Here is a 19,551-nt window from a genome sequence, read left to right as displayed (position 1 = left end):
CGTAAAATGTTATGCTACTGTTTTGTATTGATGTATTTCCATGTTTTTCGGTTAAATAAAGAATTATAAAAAAGAAGGGAATTTTGTTTACTTACCGTAAATTCCTTTTCTTCTAGCTCCTATTGGGAGACCCAGACAATTGGGGTGTATAGCTTCTGCCTCCGGAGGCCACACAAAGTATTACACTTTAAAAAGTGTAACCCCTCCCCTCTGCCTATACACCCTCCCGTGAATCACGGGCTCCTCAGTTTTGGTGCAAAAGCAGGAAGGAGGAAACTTATAAATTGGTCTAAGGTAAATTCAATCCGAAGGATGTTCGGAGAACTGAAGACCATGAACCAAAAGAACAATTCAACATGAACAACATGTGTACACAAAAGAACAACCAGCCCGAAGGGAACAGGGGCGGGTGCTGGGTCTCCCAATAGGAGCTAGAAGAAAAGGAATTTACGGTAAGTAAACAAAATTCCCTTCTTCTTTGTCGCTCCATTGGGAGACCCAGACAATTGGGACGTCCAAAAGCAGTCCCTGGGTGGGTAAAAGAATACCTCAATAACAAGAGCCGAAACGGCCCTCCTCTTACAGGTGGGCAACCGCCGCCTGAAGGACTCGCCTACCTAGACTGGCGTCTGCCGAAGCATAGGTATGCACCTGATAGTGTTTCGTGAAAGTGTGCAGACTAGACCAGGTAGCTGCCTGACACACCTGCTGAGCCGTAGCCTGGTGCCGCAATGCCCAGGACGCACCCACGGCTCTGGTAGAATGGGCTTTCAGCCCTGAAGGGAGCGGAAGCCCAGAAGAACGGTAGGCTTCAAGAATCGGTTCCTTGATCCACCGAGCCAAGGTTGACTTGGAAGCCTGCGAACCCTTACGCTGGCCAGCAACAAGGACAAAGAGCACATCTGAACGGCGCAGGGGTGCCGTGCGAGACACGTAGAACCGGAGTGCTCTCACTAGATCTAATGAGTGCAAATCCTTTTCACATTTGTGAATTGGATTAGGGCAAAATGAAGGTAAGGAGATATCCTGAGATAATCCTGAAGACGCTAGGAGCCAGGACTCAATGGCCACACAGTCAGGTTGAGGGCCACAGAATTCAGATGGAAAAACGGCCCTTGTGACAGCAAGTATGGGCGGTCTGGAAGCGCCCACGGTTGACCCACCGTGAGATGCCACAGATCCGGGTACCACGACCGCCTCGGCCAATCTGGAGCGACGAGAATGGCGCGACGACAGTCGGACCTGATCTTGCGTAACACTCTGGGCAGCATCGCCAGAGGGGGAAACACATAAGGCAGTCGAAACTGCGACCAATCCTGAACTAATGCGTCCGCCGCCAGAGCTCTGTGATCCTGAGACCGTGCCATGAAGGCCGGGACCTTGTTGTTGTGTCGTGACGCCATGAGATCGACGTCCGGCGTTCCCCAGCGGCGACAGATCTCTCGAAACACGTCTGGGTGAAGAGACCATTACCCCGCGTCCATGCCCTGACGACTGAGAAAATCTGCTTCCCAGTTTTCTACGCCCGGGATGTACACTGCGGAGATCGTGGAGGCTGTGGCTTCCACCCACCGCAGAATCCGCCTGACTTCCTGGAAGGCCTGACGACTGCGCGTGCCTCCCTGATGGTTGATGTATGCGACGGCCGTGGCGTTGTCCGACTGTATACGGATCTGTCTGCCCTCCAGCCACCGATGGAAGGCCAATAAGGCTAGATACACCGCCCTTATCTCCAGAACATTGATCTGAAGGGAGGACTCTACCGGAGTCCAGGTTCCCTGAGCCCTGTGGTGGCGGAACACCGCTCCCCACCCTGACAGGCTCGCGTCCGTGGTGACCACAGCCCAGGTTGGGGGTAGGAAGGATCTTCCTTGCGATAGAGAATTGGGACGGAGCCACCACTGAAGAGACGTCTTGGTTGCAAGGGACAGAGAGACGTTCCTGTCGAGGGAAGTCGACCTCCTGTCCCATTTGCGGAGAATGTCCCATTGGAGTGGCCGCAGATGGAATTGCGCGAACGGCACTGCCTCCATCGCTGCCACCATCTTCCCCAGGAAGTGCATGAGGCGCCTCAAGGGGTATGACTGACCCCGAAGAAGAGATTGTATCCCTGCCTGCAGGGACAGCTGTTTGTCCAGCGGTAGCTTGACTACCGCTGACTGTGTATGAAACTCCATTCCGAGGTAAGTCAGTGACTGAGTCGGTGTCAACTGGGATTTTGGGAAGTTGATTATCTACCCGAACTGCTGGAGAGTCGCCAGAGCAACTGTAAGGCTGTGTTGACACGCCGCCCGAGAAGGTGCCCTGACTAGGAGATCGTCTAAGTAGGGAATCACCGAGTGGCCCTGAGAGTGTAGGACCGCCACTACGGATGCCATGACTTTGGTGAACACCCTTGGGGCTGTTGCCAGGCCGAAAGGCAATGCCACGAACTGAAGGTGTTCGTTCCCGATGGCGAAACACAAGAAGCGTTGATGTTCGGGTGCGATCGGCACATGGAGATAAGCATCCTTGATGTCGATCGATGCTAGGAAGTCTCCTTGTGACATCGAGGCGATGACCGAGCGGAGAGATTCCATCCGAAACAGTCTGGTGCTCACATGTCTGTTGAGCAATTTGAGGTCCAGAACTGGGCGGAATGATCCGTCCTTCTTTGGCACCACGAACAAGTTGGAGTAAAAACCGCGACCATGTTCCTGAGGGGGAACCGGGATCACAACTCCCTCTGTTTTCAGAGTGGCCACTGCCAGAAAAAGTGCGTCGGCCCGAGCGGGGGGCGGAGAGGTTCTGAAGAAACGAGTCTGAGGACGAGAGCTGAACTCTATCCTGTAACCGTGAGACAGAATGTCTCTCACCCATCGGTCTTGAACATGTGGCCACCAGGCGTCGCAAAAGCGGGAGAGCCTGCCACCGACCGAGGATGCGGTTCGGGGATGCCGAGAGTCATGAGGAGGCCGCCTTGGAGGCAGTGCCTCCGGCGGCCTTTTGGGGGCGTGACTTAGACCGCCACGCATAGGAGTTCCTCTGGCCTTTCTCCGGCCTGTTGGACGAAGAGGACTGGGGCTTGGCGGAGGGACGAAAGGACTGAAACCTCAATTGAATTTTCCGTTGCTGAGGTCTCTTAGGTTTGGACTGGGGTAAGGAGGAGTCCTTTCCCTTGGATTCCTTAATAATCTCATCCAATCGTTCGCCAAACAATCGGTCGCCAGAAAACGGCAAACCGGTTAAGAACCTCTTGGAGGCAGAGTCTGCCTTCCATTCGCGCAGCCACATGGCCCTGCGGACTGCCACAGAATTAGCGGATGCCACCGCTGTACGGCTAGCAGAGTCTAGGACTGCGTTCATGGCGTAGGAAGAAAAAGCTGTCGCTTGAGAAGTCAGCGACGCAACCTGCGGAGCAGAATTACGTGTGACTGCATTAATCTCAGCCAGACAAGCTGAGATAGCTTGTAGCGCCCACACGGCTGCAAAGGCCGGGGCAAAAGACGCGCCCGTGGCTTCAAAAATGGATTTCACCAGGAGCTCTATCTGCCTGTCAGTGGCATCCTTCAGCGATGAGCCATCTGCCACCGATACTACAGATCTAGCCGCCAATCTAGAGACTGGAGGATCCACCTTGGGACACTGAGCCCAACCCTTAACTACGTCAGAGGGGAAGGGGTAACGTGTGTCAGTAAAGCGCTTAGTAAAGCGCTTGTCCGGAACCGCTCTGGGCTTCTGGACAGCATCTCTGAAGTTCGAGTGATCGAAAAAAGCACTCAGTGTACGTTTGGGGAACCGAAACTGGTGTTTCTCCTTCTGAGAAGCCGACTCCTCTACAGGTGGAGGCGGGGGAGACAGATCTAACACCTGGTTAATGGACGAGATAAGATCATTAACTAAGGCGTCCCCTTCAGGTGTATCAAGATTGAGAGCAACGTCAGGTTCAGAGCCCTGAGCTGCGACGTCCGCCTCGTCCTCCAGAGAGTCCTCGGGCTGGGAACCCGAACAGCGTGAAGAAGTCGGGGAAGATTCCCAGCGAGCCCGCTTAGTCGGTCTGGGACTGAGATCCGGGCAGGAGTCCTCCGCGTGGGACCTAGGGCCCAACCTGGGAGCGCGCTGCGGCGCGGACCGAGAGGGGCCTGGAGGCGACGAGCTAACGGGGACCGGGGCCTGTGTAAGGACCGGTCTGGACTGCAAAGCTTCTAGCAGCTTGGCAGACCATTTGTCCATAGACTGAGCCATGGATTGCGAAAGTGACTCAGAGTTTCTCAGCAAACGCAGCAAACTCTGTCCCTGCCGCCTGGACAGGGGGAGCAGGGGGTCTACATGAGCCGAGGGGCCCACTAGTGACCGAGGCTCCGGCTGAGCAAGCGAAACAGGGGTTGAGCATTGCTCACAGTGAGGGTAGGTGGAACCCGCAGGCAACATAGCCGCACAAGAGGTACAGGTCGCAAAAAGAAGGGAATTTTGTTTACTTACCGTAAATTCCTTTTCTTCTAGCTCCTATTGGGAGACCCAGACAATTGGGTGTATAGCTACTGCCTCCGGAGGCCACACAAAGTATTACACTTTAAAAAGTGTAACCCCTCCCCTCTGCCTATACACCCTCCCGTGCATCACGGGCCCATCAGTTTTGGTGCCAAAGCAGGAAGGAGGAAACTTATAAATTGGTCTAAGGTAAATTCAATCCGAAGGATGTTCGGAGAACTGAAACCATGAACCAAAAGAACAATTCAACATGAACAACATGTGTACACAAAAGAACAAACAGCCCGAAGGGAACAGGGGCGGGTGCTGGGTCTCCCAGTAGGAGCTAGAAGAAAAGGAATTTACGGTAAGTAAACAAAATTCCCTTCTTCTTTGTCGCTCCATTGGGAGACCCAGACAATTGGGACGTCCAAAAGCAGTCCCTGGGTGGGTAAAAGAATACCTCGATAAAAAGAGCCGAAACAACGGCCCCCTCTTACAGGTGGGCAACCGCCGCCTGAAGGACTCGCCTACCTAGGCTGGCATCTGCCGAAGCATAGGTATGCACCTGATAGTGTTTCGTGAAAGTGTGCAGACTCGACCAGGTAGCCGCCTGACACACCTGCTGAGCCGTAGCCTGGTGCCGCAATGCCCAGGACGCACCCACGGCTCCGGTAGAATGGGCTTTCAGCCCTGAAGGAATCGGAAGCCCAGAAGAACGGCAGGCTTCAAAAATCGGTTCCTTGATCCACCGAGCCAAGGTTGACTTGGGAGCCTGCGACCCCTTACGCTGGCCAGCGACAAGGACAAAGAGCGCATCAGAGCGGCGCATTGGCGCCGTGCGAGACACGTAGATCCGGAGTGCTCTCACTAGATCTAACAAATGCAAATCCTTTTCATATTGGTGAATTGGATGAGAGCAAAATGAAGGTAAGGAGATATCCTTATTGAGATGAAAAGTGGACACCACCTTAGGGAGAAAGTCCGGGACCGGACGCAGAACCACCTTATCCTGGTGAAATACCAGGAAAAGGCCTTTACATGACAGCGCTGCAAGCTCTGACACTCTACGGAGTGAAGTAACCGCCACTAAAAATGCCACCTTCTGCGAAAGACGCGTAGAACCATGTTGAGATCCCAGGGTTCCAGCGGACGCGTGTAAGGTGGGACTATGTGGCAAACTCCCTGCAGGAACGTGCGGACCTGCGGAAGCCTGGCTAGATGCTTATGAAAAAACACGGAAAGCGCAGAGACTTGACCTTAGAGAGAGCCGAGAGACAACCCTTGTCCAATCCCGATTGAAGGAAGGAAAGAAAACTGGGTAAGGCAAACGGCCAGGGGGTAAACCCCCTCTCAGAGCACCAGGCTAAGAAGATCCTCCAAGTTCTGTAACAGATCTTGGCTGACGTTGGTTTCCTGGCCTGTCTCATAGTGGCCACACAGTCAGGTTGAGGGCCGCAGAATTCAGATGGAAAAAATGGCCCTTGAGATAGCAAGTCTGGTCGGTCTGGGAGCGCCCACGGTTGCCCCACCGTGAGATGCCACAGATCGGGGTACCACGACCGCCTCGGCCAATCTGGAGCGACGAGAATGGCGCGGCGGCAGTCGGACCTGATCTTGCGCAACACTCTGGGCAGCATTGCCAGAGGAGGGAATACATAAGGCAGTTGAAACTGCGACCAATCCTGAACTAAGGCGTCCGCCGCCAGAGCTCTGTGGTCCTGAGACCGTGCCATGAATGCCGGGACCTTGTTGTTGTGCCGAGACGCCATGAGATCGACGTCCGGCGTTCCCCAGCGGCAACAGATCTCTTGAAACACGTCCGGGTGGAGAGACCATTCCCCCGCGTCCATGCCCTGGCGACTGAGGAAGTCTGCTTCCCAGTTTTCTACGCCCGGAATGTGAACCGCGGAGATGGTGGAGGCTGTGGCCTCCGCCCACAGCAGAATCCGCCGGAAGGCTTGACGACTGCGAGTGCCGCCCTGGTGGTTGATGTACGCAACCGCCGTGGCGTTGTCCGACTGTATGCGGATCTGCCTGCCCTCGAGCCACCTATGGAACGCCTTGAGGGCTAGATACACTGCCCTTATCTCCAGAACATTGATCTGAAGGGAGGACTCTGTCAGAGTCCAGGTTCCCTGAGCCTTGTGGTGGAGAAAAACCGTTTCCCATCCTGACAGGCTCGCGTCCGTCGTGACCACAGCCCAGGATGGGGGCAGAAAGGATTTTCCTTTCGACAGAGAAGTGGGGAGAAGCCACCACTGAAGTAAGGTCTCGGCTTCCAGAGACAGAGAGACGTTCCTGTCTAAGGGCGTCGGCCTCTTGTCTCATTTGCTGAGAATGTCCCATTGGAGAGGATGCGCAAATGGAACTGCCTCCATTGCTGCCACCATCTTCCCCAGGAAGTGCATGAGGCGCCTCAAGGGGTGCGACTGGGCCCGAAGAAGGGATTGCACCCCTGTCTGCAGCGACCGCTGTTTGTCCAGCGGTAGCTTGACCATCGCTGAGAGAGTATGAACCTCCATTCCGAGGTACGTCAGTGACTGGGTCGGAGAAAATTTTGACTTTGGAAAATTGATGATCCACCCGAAACCTCTGGAGAGTCTCCAGAGCAATGGTCAGACTGTGTTAACAAGCCACCCAAGAGGGTGCCTTGACTAGGAGATCGTCTGGGTAAGGGATCACCGAGTGGCCCTGAGAGTGTAGGATCGCTACGACGGATGCCATGACCTTGGTGAAGACCCGTGGGTCTGTCGCCAGGCCGAAAGGCAGTGCCACAAACTGAAGGTGTTCGTCCCCGATGGAGAAACGCAGGAAGCGTTGATGCTCTTGAGCGATCTGCCATGGAGATAGGCATCTCCTGGTTGTCACATGTTTGTTGAGCAATTTGAGGTCCAAAACGGAACGGAATGAGCCGTCCTTTTTTGGCACCACGAACAGATTGGAGTAAAAACCGCGACCGCGTTCCTGAGGGGAACGGGGATCACCACTCCTTCTGTTGTCAGAGTGTCCACCGCCTGAAAAGCGCAACGGTCCGTTCGGGGGGCGGAGATGTTCTGAAAAAAACGAGTCGGAGGACGAGAGCTGAACTCTATCCTGAAACCGTGAGACAGAATGTCTCTCACCCATCGGTCTTGGACATGTGGCCACCAGGCGTCGCAAAAGCAGGAGAGCCTGCCACCGACCGAGGATGCGGTTTGGGGCGGCCGAAAGTCATGAGGAGGCCGCCTTGGAGACGGTGCCTCCGGTGGTCTTTGGAGGACGTGACTTAGACCGCCATGGAGAAGAGTTCCTCTGGCTCTTCTGTGGCCTGTTGGACGAGGAGGGCTGGGACGCTTGAGAAGCCAAGGACACAACCTGCGGGGCAGAGATACGTGCGACCGCATTAATCTCAGCCAGAGAAGCTGAGATAGCTTGGAGAGCCCTCACGGCTGCGAAGGCCGGAGCAAAAGATGCGCCTATGGCTTCAAAGATGGATTTCATCATAAGCTTTATTTGCCTGTCAGTGGCATCCATGAGAGATGAACCATCTGTCACTAATACTACGGATCTAGCCGCCAGTCTGGAGACTGGAGGATCCACCCTGTGACACTGAGCCCAACCCTTAACTACGTCAGGGGGGAAAAGGGTAACGTGTGTCATTAAGGCGCTTAGTAAAGCGCTTGTCCGGAAAGTTCTGTGCTTCTGGACAGCCTCTCTGAAGTTAGAGTGATCGAAAAAAACGCACTCCGTGTACATTTGGGAAACCTAAACTGGTGTTTCTCCCGCTGTGAAGCCGACTCCTCCATAGGAGAAGATGGGGAAGAGAGGTCTAGCACCTGGTTGACGGACGCTATAAGGTCATTTACTATGGCGTCCCCTTCAGGTGTATCCAGATTGAGCGCAACGTTCGGTTCAGAGCCCTGAGCTGCGACCTCCGCTTCATCCTTAACTACGACAGTGAAGTCGTGGAAGGTTCCCAGCGAGCCCGGTTAGCCTGTGTGAGGCCGCGGTCCGTGTCGGAGTTCTCACCGTGGGATCTGGGTGTTACCCCAGGAGCCCCTTGTTGTACCGACCCAGAGGGGCCTGGGGGCGATGAACTCACAGCTCCCTGGCCCTGTGTTACCGGTCTGGACTGCAAAGCTTCCCGCTTAGCAGCCCCTCTGTTCATAGACTGGGCCATGGAATGACTCAGAGAGTTGCTCAGTCAAACGTGCAAACTCTGTCCCTGCCATCTGTGCCGTGGAAACCGGTGGTACCACCTGAGCCGAGGGTCCCACCCGTGCCAGAGGCTCCGGCTGAGTGAGTGCCCCAGGGGCCAAGCATTTGCAATGATAGGTGGAACCTGCCGGCAATATAGCCGCACAAGAGGTACAGGTTGCAAAGAAAGCCTGTGCCTTGGCACCCTGTTTGCGGACGACCTGCTGATGTCACCTCTTAGCAATCAGCGAGAGTATATAGCCAAAAGCAAATAGTGCTGCCGAACAGTGAAATCATATACCATATATATATTATATACTTCGGCACCCAAGGGGGGCCAGCACCCGATTGGGAAACTGGTGCCCCACAGTGCACAGTGAGGGGGGAGGAGGATACCAAGTATGCTCCAGCCCTCACTGCCGACGTCCCGTCGGCCGTCCCGTCGTTACCCCTGACTGGCAGGCCCGGGAACGGGAGTATATGGTACTAGGCCGCAAGAGCCGGGGACTAAAGTTAAAAACGCGGCCGGCAAACAGGCGCGGTCGGCGCGGTAGTCCCTGTCTCACAAACCACACAGCAACCGCTGCGGCGTTTGTAACCCAGGTGCCGTATGCAGCGTCCCCCAAAGGAGACACAGAGTACCTTATGGATGCAGGGCTCTGTCCCTGATGATGTCCTGTCTCCTGTCCGTCAGAATCCCCCAGGGGCTGCGGATGGAGCCCGGTCCCAGTGCATGGCGACCGGTTAGGAACCCCCTCTCCCAGAGCTGCAGTGCTGCCGAACAGTGAGCACAATCAGATCTCCACCGGCAGAATCATCCCATATAACAATGGCTGCCGGCGTTCCGAGGGGAGGAGGGAGCCGAGGGCGGAACCACAAAAGTGCGGGAATCTGCGCCTCATAGTGAACAGTGAGGGGGGAGGAGGACAGCGAAGTGTGCTCCAGCCCTCACCGTCGGCGTCATACCGACCGTCCCGCCCTTCCCCCTGACTGGCAGGCCCAGGGGCGGGAGTTTAACACACTAGGCCGCAAAAGCCGGGGACTAAAGTAAAAACCGCGGCCGGCAAACAGGCACGGTCGGCGCGGTAGTCCCGGTCAAAAAAAAAAAAAAAAAAATCACACCGCAGTTGCTGCAGCGTCTGAGGCCAAGGTGCTTCATGCACCGTCCCAAAGGGGACACAGAGTACCTGTAGATGCAGGGCCATGTCCCTGACGATACTCAGTCTCCTGTCCGGCAGATACCACCAGGGGCTGCGGAGGGAGCCCGGTCCCAGTGGCTGGATGACCGGTTAGGATCCCACTTCACCCAGAGCCCCTAAGGGATGGGGAAGGAAAACGGCATGTGGCTCCAGCCTGTGTACCCGCAATGGGTACCTCAACCTTAACAGCACTGACGACTCAGTGGGGTGAGAAGGGAGCATGCCGGGGGCCCTGTTAGGGGCCCTCTTTTCTTCCATCCGATATAATCAGCAGCTGCTGCTGACTAAAATGTGGAGCATTGTGTGAGTGTCAGCCTCCTTCAACACAAAGCATAAAACTGATGGGCCCGTGATGCACGGGAGGGTGTATAGGCAGAGGGGAGGGGTTACACTTTTTAAAGTGTAATACTTTGTGTGGCCTCCGGAGGCAGTAGCTATACACCCAATTGTCTGGGTCTCCCAATGGAGCGACAAAGAAAAACCCTGTGCCTTAGCACCTTTGCTCCTTGTGGACGACATGCTGTTGTCTGCTAGGAGAGTGATCACTGAGGGTATATGGGAAGGGGTATACAGCCCGACCGAACAGAAATATGTATATAAATACGTATCTATTCTGGCACCCTGGGGGGGGACCAGCACCGGGTGACCGGTGTGGCTTACCGACCGCTAAAAAGCGAGTGTGTGTCCTCCAAATTCCCTGCCTTAGGTCTCCCAGAGCTGCAGAGCTCTTCTCTGATAATCCTCCACCGGCAGAATGCCAAAAAAACATGGCTGCCGGAGCTCTCAGGGGAGGAGTGGAGCCGTGGGCGGTGCTAGAAAAGTGCGGGAATCTAGGGTCCCCACAGTGATCAGTGAGGGGGGAGGAAACATACAGGATGCTCCGGCCCTCACAGCCGACGTCAGGCCGGCCGTCCCGCCCTTACCCCTGACAGGCAGGCCCGGGGGCGGGATTTTTACTACTAGGCCGCGATGAAGCCGGGGACTAAATTTAAGACCGCGGCCGACAAGCAGGCTCAGTCAGCGCGGAAGTCCGCAGGTCTTCAGAAATCAGCAGCTGCTGCAGCGTCCGGGAATAAGGCGCTCCATGCACAGTCCCCATGGGGACACAGAGTACCTTATAGATGCAGGGCCCGATCCCTGAGGAAGAATATACTCCTGTCCAGCAGATTCCCACAGGGGCTGCGGAGGGAGCCCGGTCCCAGTGAATGGACGACCGGTCAGGATCCCACTTCTCCCAGAGCCACTAAGGGATGGTGAAGGAAAACGGCATGAGGCTCCGGCCTTTGTACCCGCAATGGGTACCTCAACCTTAACAGCACCGCCGACATTAGTGGGGTGAGAAGTGAACATGCCGGGGACCCCGTGGGGGGTCCTCTTTTCTTCCAACTGATATAACTAATCTGAGAATGCATGAGTGGATGTGTGCCTCCTTCCACACAAAGCATAAAACTGAGGAGCCCGTGATGCACGGGAGGGTGTATAGGCAGAGGGGAGGGGTTACACTTTTTAAAGTGTAATACTTTGTGTGGCCTCCGGAGGCAGAAGCTATACACCCCAATTGTCTGGGTCTCCCAATGGAGCGATAAAGAAAAAAAGTTTACATACATTTCATTAGTATTTGGCACGATTGCCCTTAAACTGTATGACCTGGGTCAAATGTTTTGGATATCCTTCCACAAGGTTCTCACAATAGTTGGTAGGAATTTGGGCCCATTCCTCCTGACAGAACTGGTGTAACTGAGCCAGCTTACCAACATCTTCACAAGGTCTTTTGCTTTTGTTCTTGGATTGATATGCACATGTCTGACCAAAGAAGGTTTATCTCTTGTACACAGAACCCATCTCCTTCCTTAGCAGTATGATGGCTGGACATGCCCATCTTTCTTGTACTTGCGTATGTTTGTACATGCATATAATTGTTTGTACATGCATATAATTGTTTGTACAGATGAAAAAGGCACCTTCAGATATCTGGAAATTACACCCAATGATGAACCAGACTTGTGCAAGTCCATAATTCTCTTCCTGAGATTTTGGCTGATTTCTTTGGACTTTCCCATGATGCTACACAAAGAAGCAGTGTGTTTCAGGTGTGCATTAAATTACATCCACAAGTCTCTCTAACTCAGAAGTTTCCAAAGACATGACATCATCATATGGGCTGTCCCTTATTATTTAAAGGCATAGTACTCTAGGTGCATGGAAACTTTTGACTCTGTAGAAAGTAATAAAAATGCCTTAAAACATCGTCTCTCTTTCACTCATTATTCTGGTATTTGACAAATATAAATAATTTTGGTTCCTAATTGACCTAAAATGGGAAAGGTTTATTCTGATTTCATCATTCTGATAGTGAGAAAAACATCCAGATGTGTCTTTTTAGATAGTGGATGTAAACTACTGGTTTCAACTTGTAACTTTATTCCACGTGATTAATTAAAGCTGAAGTTATGTCCTTTGTAACTAAAACAATACAAAACCAATACCAAAACACAATCTAAAATAAAATACTTAGCAACAGACAACATCACCTTAGACAAAGTGGAATAAGAGCTCCGGACTCCTGATTAAACTTGAGATGGACGCTTTCCAGTTGACGTGTGCGTATCAATTCGTGAGGGATTATGGCTGAAGAACTTTCACTGTCCAGGCTATCTTTTCTACTCCTTGACAAATAGAAATAACCAATGAATGGCAATGCACAGACACAACAATTACTTGACGTCACATTACGACAGACTCTTTGGAGTTTACATGGCATGGTGTTACATGGTTGTATAATGTTTTCCGCAGATATTCGACCACACCGTAGGTCATGCCAGGCAATGCTCAGGGTGGTTGCAATACAGATTGAGATCCTCAGATGAATTCAATGTTACCAAAAACAACTTAGGATAGTGTTAGGATAAGGGCAGGTTGCTAAAAGCAAGGTCATCCTTTTCAGGAGGATCACTTAAAACTATTTTCCATTTAGCTTGGAAAGTTTATACATTTGATGGAGGAAACGTATGCAATCATCCTATATAGCAAGGCTGTTTTGGATCCTTTGGGATCTGCATAACCTACTTACATGTACGTCTAAAAGCATGCAGTAGCAGACTACACCCACATAAACCTAATGAGTTATCACGGGATTATGCTCGATAGCAGTGGTAGTGTGCAGCCTGGAAACAAAGCTATGATCAATATGTACATGTACGATTCACAATATTCATTCAGCACCACTAACCCTTCTAAATACCTGTTTTTCCCACCAGTAAAATAATATCACTTGTACTCACCTTTGGTGCAGCTGCTGTTCCAGCGGTGTTGACTGGCTCACAGGAAAATCACGGAAAATTGTTATATTACGAGATCTGTGCGGCCAATCACCAGATTCAACATCGTCCCCATCTTTGAACAAAACAGACATCTGGAATACATGAGAGCTGCGGCTGCCCACACTTCCTCCAGATGTCAATTACGTCCATAGGAGAGGAGACTAAAGCCAGCGCTTATTGGCTGCAGGGATCCCCGGGGAGGCAATGCCGACACAGCTGGAACAACTCCAGCACCGGTGGTGAATACAAGTGTTAATTTACTGGGGAGACTGAGAAATGGTTGTCAGAATAGTGGACAATCCCTTTAATGCCCCTTTTTAGTTCTGTCAATAACAAACCGTTGTACTCAATTAATCGCACTACAACTGTACCACGTTACCATCATTTATCGTGCGTTCTCGCGTTTCATATTTACTTATTGCATTTTTAAGTTGCATCATTGTGCACGATATCTAAAGAAATCTCATGCACAAGTTGCATCTGCGGCATAAATTCACCATTGCTGCATGTCATGTTAGAATACGTATGTGTTCGCATAGGTCACAATTACACAATGCAAGGCTGGAATGACTGCTTCACCTGCACCTGTATAGCTGCTGTGGAATCTCTGCGGTGCGAGGTCCACAGTGAGGATGTGACGTGTGCACCCGGAGCAGAGGAGGTCACTAGTAATGCTATTTAGGCAGTTTACTTACGGCGCTCGGTCGTGGTTCAGGCCATTATGCCTCTGTGAACTTATTGGAGGTAGGATAGGTTTACTGTTAATTTCTAGGCCTCTTCGCAACGCCTCCCTGATCTGTTCTGTATCTGAAAATTTACAGGAGAGCAGATTTATAGAACATCAGTAAATGTGAAGTATAAGGGTACGTGCCCACGATCAGGGTCCACAGTGTTTTGGATACAGCGTGTTTTCACGGTGTCCAAAATGCTGCATTGTACAGTACAAGCACAGTGGATGGGATTTTAGGAAATCCCATGTCCACTGTGTTTGTTTTTCCTGCAGCGTAAACTGGCATGTGGTGCAGCTTCCTCAGCTGCAGCATGTCAATTTATTGCTGCGGCGACTCGAGTGTTCTCCGCAGGGAGAACAAAGAAAGACCGCAGCAGCCTGAACACTGACCGTGGGCACAGGTAGCTGCAGTCTCCTGCGAAGAGCACTTGCGGCCCCGCAGATCAGGACATCAGCATGTCAGGATCGTGGGCACCTAGCCTAAAAAGGCAAATATGTCAGGGTAATCATTTTACTAATGTAGACAAACCTTTGCCGGACAACCTGCGTGCTTGGTTTCCTATACAAATACTTCTGCTGTCATCTTCATCCTCTGGTGGGCGGCTTAAATCATCCCAAGCACACTTGGCGCTGACACCGCTGAGGTTGGAGCCTTCTGTTTCGATTCCTTTATCAACTCTCTCCTGCTTAAAAAATTGAATGTGACAAAAACACAACTTTGTAAGAAAACCAAGTCTTGCAAGCACAAATGCAGAAGACGCCATGAGCACAAGCAATTCCAAAAGCAGTATAATTATTATGGGCCATACACACTTTTTTTGAAATTTGAGGTGATGAGCAGTTTTGCCATACACCTAGATTGTATAGAAGGAGCAAGGTGAAGACGGCAGTGGAGGGTGGAATGGATCACCTCAATGACCTGTCTGCTCGACAGACCACAGGAATCTCCTGGGGCCCAACAGACTATAAGGGTGGGGTACATTTGAGAAGAACTTGGCAAAAATATATATTACCCGCTTATATCTTTAAAGGGGTGGTGGTAAAAACAAACTGGAAAGGTTCAGTGGTCACGTGCAATACACATATACAGCACTACTACGACCAGTAGGTCAGAATCACGTGAATGATGGCCATTATGTCGTCAGAGCAGGACTGGCAGGGAATTGAATAAATGAGTAATAGCCTATTTAAAAAATTTAAAAAAAAAACCCCTGAACAGCTCCTTTAACAGTAACCAAGTGACACACATGCCAGCGGACGGCCCACATTATTCCCCAATCCAACCGTGCAACAACGGAAATTATAATCCCCAGGATAATACATTACAGTCAGTGCAAATAAATAGCTTAATTAGGAAATGGAGATGGGAGTTTCTCCATAGTCCTGGCCACTTATATCAGATAATGACGGTGCTTGATTTCAAGAGCTTACGTTATTCGCTGTATGACAAGTATGCAGCTGCTAGGCAGCGTGTCCCCACCCTGCAGCCGCTGCCCTGCACCCGATCCTCTATTGTGCTGCAACCTTAAGGCTTTGTTGACAATAATTATTCAGTTTTTTGGCCTCAGAGTTATTTTTTTCCACAGCGGTCATATATGTTATGTTAAAGGGAACCTGTCACCACTTTTTTGGAATATAAGCTGCGGCCACCACCACCGGGCTCTTATATACAGCATTCTAGCATGCTGTATATAAAAAAGCCCAGGCCGGGGGTATAACATTAAAAAAGAGAATTTTGTTACTTACCGTAAATTCTTTTTCTTATAGTTCCGTCATGGGAGACCCAGACCATGGGTGTATAGCTACTGCCCCCGGAGGACACACAAAGTTACTACACTCAAAAACGTGTAGCTCCTCCCTCCTAGCATATACACCCCCTGCTAGCTAGTCCTAGCCAGTTTAGTGCAAAAGCTGAAGGAGGACATCCACCCACAAGAAGAGACAGCGTAAAATCCGGAAGAACCGGAACCTCTGTCTACAACAATTACAGCCGGTGAAGACACACGGAACAAGAAACCTGCCAACAGGCAATAGGGAGGGTGCTGGGTCTCCCATGACGGAACTATAAGAAAAAGAATTTACGGTAAGTAACAAAATTCTCTTTTTCTTTATCGTTCCTATGGGAGACCCAGACCATGGGACGTTCAAAAGCAGTCCATGGGTGGGAATAAACAGACAACTGAGAAGCAGGCAAACCTAACTTCACAAATGGGCGACAGACGCCGGACAAATGCGTCTGCCCAAGCCCGCGTCTGCCAAAGCATGAGCATGCCTTGGGTAGTGCCTCGAAAAAGTATGCAGACTAATTCGAGCTGCAGTCTGACAGACCTACTGAGCCGTAACCTGGTGCCTGAAAGCCCAAAAAGGCGCCGACAGGTCTGATCAAATGTGCTCTGATCCCCGGCGGGGAAGGCACTTGAGTACACTTGTAGGTCTCGGAAATGGCCGACCTAAGCCAACGAACCAGGGTCGGCTTAGATGCCGAGAGACCGCTACGCTGACTAGCAGTCAGCACCAGAGAGAGGTGCACCGCCTAATAACGGCGGTGCGAGACACATAGATCCGGAGCGCCCGCACCAGATCCAGGATATGCAACGCTTCCTCAAGCGATGAACAGGAGCCGGACAAAAGGAAGGCAGGAAAATTGCCCCGGATAAGGTGGAAGCAGTAACCGCCTTAGGGAAAAAAGTCCGGAGTCGGACGAAGACCACCTTGTCTTGATGCAAAAGACCAAAAAAGGGGGTGACTCCGAGAGAGTGCAGCCAGAACGGGAAATTATAGCCACTAGAAAGACTACTTTCTGTGAAAGATGAAACAAAGAAACCTCCCCAAGAGGCGCAAAGGGGGGTTTCCGGGAACCGGGAGGACCGGATTAAGGTCCCAGGGCTCCATAGGCCGCCGGAAAGGCGGAATGATGTGAGATGCGCCCTTAAAGGAGCGCACCGGAGCCAGCCGGACGATACGCCGCTGGCACATACTGACAGAGCCGAGACCTGTCCCTTAATGAGGGATAGTCCTAGCTGTAGACCGGACTGTGGAAGGGACAGGAGGGTCGGCAAGGCCAAAAAGGTCAAAGGACACTTTGGAGCTCGAGTCATAGCGGAGATGACTTCAGGAAGGATATCAGAAGTCGCCAAGATCCAGGACTCAAGAGCTACGCCGTCAATCTGAGAATCCAGAATTCTGACGGAACAAACGGACCTTTTGAGAAAAGGTCTGAACGGTCCGGAAGATGCCATGGCAACCCAACGGACAGAAGGAGCAGGTCAGAGTACCAAGCCTGCCTGGGTCAGTCTGGAGTATGAGAATGACCCGACGGCCCCCTTTACTGATCTTGCGCAGGACTCTGGACAAGAGGTAGAGGGTGAAATACGTAAAGAGACGAAGCTGGGATCAAACATGAACCAGTGTGTCTACCGCAAAACCTGAGGATTGTGGACCACGGTTGGACAGCTGAAATAGTCTGCCTCGCAGTTTTCACATCTAGGATGTGGGCTGCGGATACGGTGGACTAGGAGTCCCTTGTCCACTGAAGAATGTTGAGCCGCCAAGATTGCCAGGCGGCTGAGTGTCCCGCCCCGGAAGCTGATGTAGGAAAACGCTGTCACGTTGTCCGACTGGACTCGAATGTGCCTAGCCGCCAACAGATGGTGAAGGCTTAGAGAGCTAGAAATACAGCTCTGATTTCCAGCACATTGATCCAGAGGGCTGATTCGGACAGAGTCCAAGCGCCCTGCGCTCCACGGTGGAGATATACTGCTCCCAAGGCGGATAGGCTTCCATTGACGCCACCGTCTGACCAGCACCTGTATAAGGTGTCTGATAGAACGACGTCGACCGCCAGCGGAGGGACTACTGATCGACTAAGAGCAGCTTCACAAGTGCCGACAGAGTCTCGAATTGCGTCCCTGAGAACATCTGGTTCGAAGTCAGAGTGGACTTGGACAGAAAGACAAGCCACCCGAATAGGTTAGAGTGGCGAGAGTGAGCGAAGCACTCTACTAAGAGTCAGCACTGGATGAAGCCCCGACAAGAAGGCCGTCCAGGGCAAAAGATCACTGCCAATCCCTAGGGGTGCAGGACCCTAATCACAGCTGCCCCAATGAGAATACTCGAGGGGCCGTGGCTAACCCCAAGGGAAGAGCCACGAATTGGACCACTCCGATTGTCAAAACGTAGTCAACGCTGGTGTGAAACAGCGATTGACTCCTGCAGATAGGCATCTCTGATGCCGATGGCTGCTAGGGAATCTCCTTGGGTTCTTGATTGATCCGGTGAAAAACACACGGAACAAAACCGAGACTCCATGTGAAAACGCCACACCTGACTATGCTTGAAAAGCTAAAGATCCAGGTCGGAAGGCACCGCCCTCTTCGGGGACTAGGAATAGATTTAAGCAAAAATCTCAGAACCGTTCCCAGTCGGGAACCGGTATAATTACTCCATTGGCCTGCAAGAAATGCCACGGCCTGTGAGAAGGCGGCGGTCTTGGAGCCGGGAGGAGTTGACAGAAAAAATCTGTTTGGCGGGTGGACAGAATTCCATCCTGTAGCCATGGGGGATATAATCCCGCCCCCACTGAACGGAGACGTGTTAGAACCCTACGTCGCCAAGTGGAGAGAGCCTGCCACCGACCAAGGAGGTTGTTGGCGTGGCTAGATAGCTCGGAGGAAGCTGACTCAGTGGCAGCATCTCCTGCGGTCTTCTGAAGACGCAGCTTCGAGCCATTTGGTTCTATGAACCTAGGCCGAGCTAGAGGACGATCAGATGGAGGAACGGAAACCACCGAAACCTCAACTGATTCCTGCCCTGGACAGGTTCCCTGGTTTAGGTTTGTGGCAAGGAAGAACACTCCCCGCCAAGAGCTTCCTTAATTTCATCCAGTTGGTTCCGAGGAAACTGGTCCCTCCGAAGCCACAGGAGCCTGCGGATAGCGAGGAAAGTAGCCAAGACCACCGCCGTGCGGTGTCCAGCATGGCAGACCTGGCAGAGGATGAAAAGACTGAAGTCTGGAAGTTCAGGCAACCGTTTTGGGCATAGAGTCCCTGTGAGGGAATGCATCTCCTCCAGAGAAGCAGAGAAGGTACAAAAAAACCGCACTGCTGTAAAGCTGAGGAGAACGAAGCTCCTGCCGCCCCCATACCGACTTGGCCAAAAGGACAACCGGGCGGACCGCAAAACCTTAAGTGAGGAGCCATCAGCCACTGACATAACGGTCCGGGCTGAGCCACCTGAGGTGAATGAGCCCACTTCTTGACCACCATTGGTGGACAGGGGGAACACAGTCCTCAGAATCACGCTTCATGGGAAGCGACTGTCAGAGCGGAACCTGGGCTGGTCACAGGGGCCTGAAAACTGGAGTGGTTAAGGAACACACGTTGTGTTCACCTAGATAAGGTAACTCCGGCGGATTGAGGTCCAGTACAAAATTAATGTACCGTGGGATCCTTATAGAGGTGCAGTCAGCCACTGATACAACTATCCGGGCTGAAAGTCTAGACACCGGAGTGGCCACCCTTGGCGAATGAGTACACTCCTTGACCACCTCTGATGGGAGGGGGAGACAGGCAGCAGAACCCCGCTGTGGGGTCTGCAGGACAGGCTGTGGGCTTGGACGCAGCGGGCTGAAAACTGGAGTGGTTAAGGAACACACTCCTCGTCCTGTTAAAGGTAT

General features: G+C 52.1%; 1 protein-coding gene across 2 annotated transcripts in view; it reads right to left on the bottom strand.

Moving 5' to 3' along the window:
- Positions 1 to 19,551, bottom strand: part of SUFU (SUFU negative regulator of hedgehog signaling) — a 157,132-nt gene that overhangs the window by 42,353 nt on the left and 95,228 nt on the right. The window contains exons 7-9 of one of the 2 annotated variants that reach the window (XM_075348600.1): positions 14,407 to 14,563; positions 13,843 to 13,954; positions 12,359 to 12,493 (exon numbers count right to left, since the gene is read on the bottom strand). In XM_075348600.1, the coding sequence (XP_075204715.1) occupies positions 12,359 to 12,493; positions 13,843 to 13,954; positions 14,407 to 14,563 (404 nt within the window). The remainder of the gene's footprint in view (positions 1 to 12,358; positions 12,494 to 13,842; positions 13,955 to 14,406; positions 14,564 to 19,551) is intronic. The other variant, XM_075348601.1, reaches the window with a different exon arrangement.

Source organism: Anomaloglossus baeobatrachus, chromosome 5 (genome assembly GCF_048569485.1).
Source record: "Anomaloglossus baeobatrachus isolate aAnoBae1 chromosome 5, aAnoBae1.hap1, whole genome shotgun sequence".
In the NCBI taxonomy this organism is placed as follows: Eukaryota; Metazoa; Chordata; class Amphibia; order Anura; family Aromobatidae; genus Anomaloglossus; species Anomaloglossus baeobatrachus.
The sequence above is the reverse complement of the archived record's forward strand: the minus strand, read 5'-3'. Positions and strand labels throughout refer to the sequence as shown.